Source organism: Cyprinodon variegatus, unplaced genomic scaffold (genome assembly GCF_000732505.1).
Source record: "Cyprinodon variegatus isolate N-32 unplaced genomic scaffold, C_variegatus-1.0 Scaffold46, whole genome shotgun sequence".
Classification (NCBI taxonomy): Eukaryota; Metazoa; Chordata; class Actinopteri; order Cyprinodontiformes; family Cyprinodontidae; genus Cyprinodon; species Cyprinodon variegatus.
The window spans coordinates 1,689,552-1,694,852 of record NW_015150499.1 but is presented as its reverse complement, the minus strand read 5'-3'; the positions used below and the strand labels follow the sequence as shown (position 1 = coordinate 1,694,852).

The 5,301-nt window shown below is 35.8% G+C and overlaps 1 protein-coding gene across 2 annotated transcripts; it reads right to left on the bottom strand.

Annotated features, from left to right (window-relative positions):
* Positions 1 to 371: 371 nt before the first annotated feature.
* On the bottom strand, positions 372 to 4,909 carry ccdc103 (coiled-coil domain containing 103). 2 transcript variants are annotated; one of them, XM_015370462.1, is made up of 3 exons: positions 4,797 to 4,909; positions 2,790 to 2,937; positions 372 to 927 (listed from the first exon to the last, which is right to left on the bottom strand). In XM_015370462.1, the coding sequence occupies exons 2-3, from the start codon at positions 2,927 to 2,929 to the stop codon at positions 825 to 827; spliced, it is 243 nt and encodes an 80-aa protein (XP_015225948.1). In that variant the 5' UTR covers positions 2,930 to 2,937; positions 4,797 to 4,909; the 3' UTR covers positions 372 to 824. The 2 variants fall into 2 exon arrangements, with proteins under 2 accessions (XP_015225948.1, XP_015225947.1); XM_015370461.1 differs by having other exon boundaries at positions 4,697 to 4,812.
* Between the last annotated feature and the right edge of the window lie 392 nt (positions 4,910 to 5,301).

The window sequence follows — 5,301 nt, the reverse complement described above, 5'->3', positions numbered from 1 at the left end:
CCTTGCCTTGCCTGAGTAACGTGCAGTAACGGGGTGTCGGAAATAGTAACTGCGTTATAGTTACAGTAAGAGTAATAATTTTGATTACTCGTTATTAAAAAAAGGTAACGGCATTACGTTTAATGCCATTACTCCCATCACTGGATTTATAACTACTGTTACAGGAAAGCTGCAAAGGAAAACACACACAATTACAAAAGAAAAGCAACAGAGGAATCAATGATTGCATATATAATGCTGCTGTGAACACCACAATTTCCCCATTGTGATACAATAAAGGGATTTTCTATTCTATTCTAAAAATGATCTGTTAAATCTGGGACCCAAAAACCCGGAAGAAAACAGGATAAACTTTCTAAAATGTTCCTTAACACTCTTAGAGGTCCTGAGCTTAACTGAAGTTATTTCAGTCGCTCATGCAGATCCAGAGCTGACTGCTGCAGTTATGTCGTGCATGCTAGCAGACACATCAGAATACTTTCTATGGAGTCGTGTTAGATGGTGAAACAGGAACAGCTGTGCAACACCTGCAGGATTCCAGTGATGATCGCTGGGTCAGTAAGGGGACCTGGAGCAGGATGGTAGACTGAGCTGTTTGAGGACCAGGAAACTGTTTATTAAAAACTTCCGAAGGAGAGCTATTTCTTTACATCTGCATTTCTTGCTGTTTGCTAAACAGATGATCAAAACAATATTATTCAGTCCAAAAATTTAAAATGATCAGAATCTTATTTTTTTCCAAACTGAAGAGTCAAACAGGTGGGTCAAATATCAAAGGTGATACTGGAGGAAGCTCGATCCAGGAAGCCTGGATTGATGGTCCATCAGGCGTTTCCAGGAGCAACAGGGTTCCATGGTTGTTTCCGTGGAGCTCCATCCTTGTCCTTCTTTTCCAGAGGCTTCAGGTGAGAAGACAGAACCAGACCTCTGGGGGAAAGAAACAAACATTATAAACCTGGAGACAGAAAGTTGCTTAAAGGAGACCTTTTTTATATACACCGTCATGCAGGACATCCTGGGATGTCAGTAGAAGGTCGAGGAGATCTAATCTAACATCCTGGTGTCATTTTCAAAGACGAGAGGAGCTGCCTGAAGCTCAGCCAGCATCGACATGAAGGAGCTTTCTAAGGCTTAAACCAAGATAAAGGGTTAAGTCAGGATTTTACAGATATCCTGCATATTTAAGCCTTGACCAGATTTCATGCAAATAGTAACACGTGTGTTACCATGGTGATTTAATCTGTGCAGCTAGCTTGGTGCAGACCAGGTTAACAGCCAGGCTAACTAAGCCCTGCTGCCTTATCTGCTCAGTTAGCGTCACCGATCAGTGTAAGTTTAATTTATTCCCTTATATTGTTATATAGTCAGTGAGTGAATGAATGAATGAATGAATGAATGAATGAATTGGAATTTAGTTCAGGCCATTTTTTGACACACAACAATAAATGAATCAACAAAATACAAACAAAAGAGACTAGTTAACATAAACTAAACCCAACACCAGTTTCCAAACTAAATAATGTATCTTAATATAAATAGAAACAAAACCACCAAATAAACCTGTCTGAATATACAGCCAGAGAAATGACATCGATTAATGAATTATTCATACCCCCTCTCCCTCAGATTTCACTTAAATTAACCTGAAATAAACTATCCTTCCTACTAGACTTGTTTTTTATCCAATATTCACACACACAAACTGTATGTATACTGTATATACTATATATATATGCATATACACACAACTATATAGATTTACATACACATATGTGTGTAAATAAATACATCTACATACATACATGTAAACTACTATATACATACCTACACAAACACATCAGGCCAAAATCTACAATTACACCCTTGTACATCAGCACTAATAGTCAATTATCTTAAATAATAATGTTATTTTTTGTTGTGTTTCTACAGGCAGCTGTTGTTCTAAGTTGGACAGAAAGGCCTTTAATTGCTGAGTTGAAAGAAATAGAGAAATTCTGATATTTGAAATACTCCCAATAATTACCCTCATTAGCGTTGCTGTTTTTCTGTGGATGCTATCTGCTACCTGTGGATTATCTGTGGATGTTATGTTATGTGCTTCCCCTTTCCTATTCATAATCCTCCACGGACGGGTTGGTCGTTGGATCGCCAACTTGAAGAGGGAGGATTTGCCATCGAACTTCTGGCCAGAGAAAAAACCCGTAATATGTAGCCAACATTTGGAAGAAGAATGTTTTCAAGATGACTTGGATAATAGCGCGTTGTGACAAACACCAGATACAGCACTGGGACTTGATCAACAGCCGATACCGCACCGTGACAATGTCACTAACCAGTAGGTGGCAGTAGTGTTCTTTGACAAACATGGATGCCTCCAGTAAAGCACATTCACATGAAAATTACTCTGAATTAAAAAAAAAACACCAGGAATAAACATGGCCTCCAGAAAAACATGAACCCAGAGAGTTTATGTGGAAATTTTTAGAGCTACTAAAACAACCAGGAATTCTGTTCATTTCCCAGACATTCCAGGTTTTCCCTGGTGGAGATTAAGACATATTCTTTTAGCGTTGGAGAGGTTACAGAGTCAGCCTTTCAAACTTTCACTAATGGCTCCCTGAGAAAGACTCTTAAACCTCTGATCCTCTGATAAAGGGGTTAAATGGGAAAATATCTCTTTAAAGTGCATCCCAAAGCCAGATAAAGTCCAATACTCCATTCTTTGGCCACATCAGACCCTCCTAAAGCTTCTCTTAGACCCCCCTCCCCGGGTGTCCATGAGGACCCACCTGAACTGATCGTATCCCACTCTCTGGCTCACGGCCCTCAGCTTGGCTTGGTTCTCCCGCTGGTATCTTCTCTCAGACTCCACCGCCCCCTGCAGCTCCTTCTCCAGCGCGGAGAAATCGATGATGTCCCGCTGTGACATCACAGGCCCTGATGAGAAGGTAGCTCTGCTCAGTTCAGGTTGAAACTTCCATTAAAACAGAAGGATTTTCAGAGGAACGTCGATGGTGGAAAAGTTACAGCTGAGACATTTTCTATTTTACATATATAACCTACATGTTTACATTTCCTTTTCTTCATGTACTGAAATAAAATCCACCCATAACATGTTCTCCTCATTCTTTCTCTCAGCTGTACTCATAAATAAGACACTTTTTCTGAGGTTTCAACTCGAAATAAAATAAATTTGACAGCAAGACAAACTATTACATATCATATCATTTCTTATTCCACTTATTTCATTATTTTCTGTTGCTAACTGATCAAACAAATGTATAACTTGTCATAAAATAAACAATTATTATTACAAAGTTGAAGTTTTTAGCTGTGATCGTATTTATTATTATTTAGTCACATACAGTCATATTCAAATAACTAAACATATTAGTAATAAGTTCATTTATTTCAGTAATTTCATCACTCAGTTAAGCACATTTATTCATGATAAACTGATATATTCAAGCTTTTTTTAAATCATGGCGTGTATTTTCTTAGTTTAAAAAAATTACAACATTAAAATTTTGAATATTACATCAGATCAAAAAGAATATTGCAAATATAGAAATGTGGGGATTAATAAAAGGTATATTTAATACCTGCTCAAATATTTATATTCTCTAAGGGTTTAATCTGACAAACAACCTCATAGAAAAATTTTAATTTATGCAATATGATTTAATTTGCCTCTTGATGCCAGAAATAGCACAAAAAACTCTAAGTGTTTAACACCTGTACGTCTTTTCATTCCATATAACATATTTATGTCCTCTAGAGGAAGACATTAAAACATTTCAACACCCAAAATGAATAATACAATATTTCTGTTTATTCATATGAAGTCATTATATTCATTTAAAAAAATATAACTTAATGATTTCATTATTTAATTTATCCTTTTAAATGTATTATTAATTATTTAAAGGGAGATTTAACAAACTAAATATTTAGCTTTCAAACTACGAATTTAAAAAAACTAAGCATTTAGTTTGGAAAAGAAATATTTACTTAAAATAATAAATATTTGGTTTGGAAAATGAATATTTAGTTTGCTGACAAATTTTTAACTAATAATTTAAATATTTAGTTTGGAACTTGATTTTTATAAATGAAGGAATGATATCGTGGAAAAAATAACACCGCTATTTTCTTTTAAAAAGCGTTAAAAAACAATAATATTGCTACTAAATTTTAACTGCTATACTTTATAAACAGCACCCCTTATTTTATTTTATTTTATTTTATTAATTTGTTTGTTTTTATATTGGTGTTTATGGAATCCTGTTTTCTGTATGAACCAGTAGGTTTTAAAAACAAATCTCCATTTCTGGATTATTGGATAATAAAGTTATCTTATCTTCCTCTATAACCAGATTTCTGTGATTAATCATATTTATGTGTTTAAAGATATTAATGTCACTTAGGAACAGGCAAAAACAAACACATGAGTCTCTGATGCTGCTTTTATTACATTATATCTCTGGTTATTAGGATTTATTAAAATCAAATGTTTGTATTTAAACCAACATGAAATCATCATGGTTCTAGTTTGTGGTTCAGAAGCCTCTGCTCTAAATCACACCAGTTTGGACTTCATCACACTCATCTTTAGTGAACTTTCATGACTCAGTAAATAACTTTTTTAGGCACAGATTGCAGAAAGGAGCATCAGTCATGGAAATAAGATACTTACCAAAAATAAAGCAAAACACAATTTTTTTCTGAAAAATTTGGAGAGGAGAGAAGAACAGCAGTCAAGTTCCCAATAAGAAGCTGGATCATAGATCATCTACTGGAGCTTTTTTGACTCTGGATCGTATCAGGACCTTCCGGTTGGCAGCGGTGGGTGAATGGATCAGTACCGGGTTATAGAGTCAGAGGAGCTGCGATAATTTCTCTGAAAACAAACGACGAACTGGTCCTGGGGCAACGCGACCGTGTCCAGGTGAGTTAAGCCTCGGAATCAACAAAGCGTTTCCATGGTGACCTGTGTTCCCCTCAGATGGCTGCGGTCTGTGCTTCCACCTGGTGGCTATATGGAAGAACTGCAGCACCCTGGCTGTAAATGAGGAGAGAGTCCAAACCGTTTTAGTCATGGCAGGTAAAACTCTTCAGCTTGATTAACATAAGTTTTATTTTTTCCACTTCATGTGGTTTGACTTGTAGAGAATGAAAAGTTAAAGATTAATAGCGCTACATGTTTAGTTTGCCTGACATTACCACATTTATATTTCAGTTTAAAATGATTTTTTTCTCAGAATTCTGACTTTTTTCCCCATATCAAACTGAAAGAAAATG

Coding starts and splice junctions, on each gene's coding strand:
- ccdc103 (XM_015370462.1), bottom strand. CDS start 2,929: ATGTCACAGCGGGACATCATCGATTTCTCCGCGCTGGAGAAGGAGCTG. Junction 928..2,789: donor GTGGGATACGATCAGTTCAG/GTGGGTCCTCAT, acceptor TCTTTCCCCCAG/AGGTCTGGTTCTGTCTTCTC.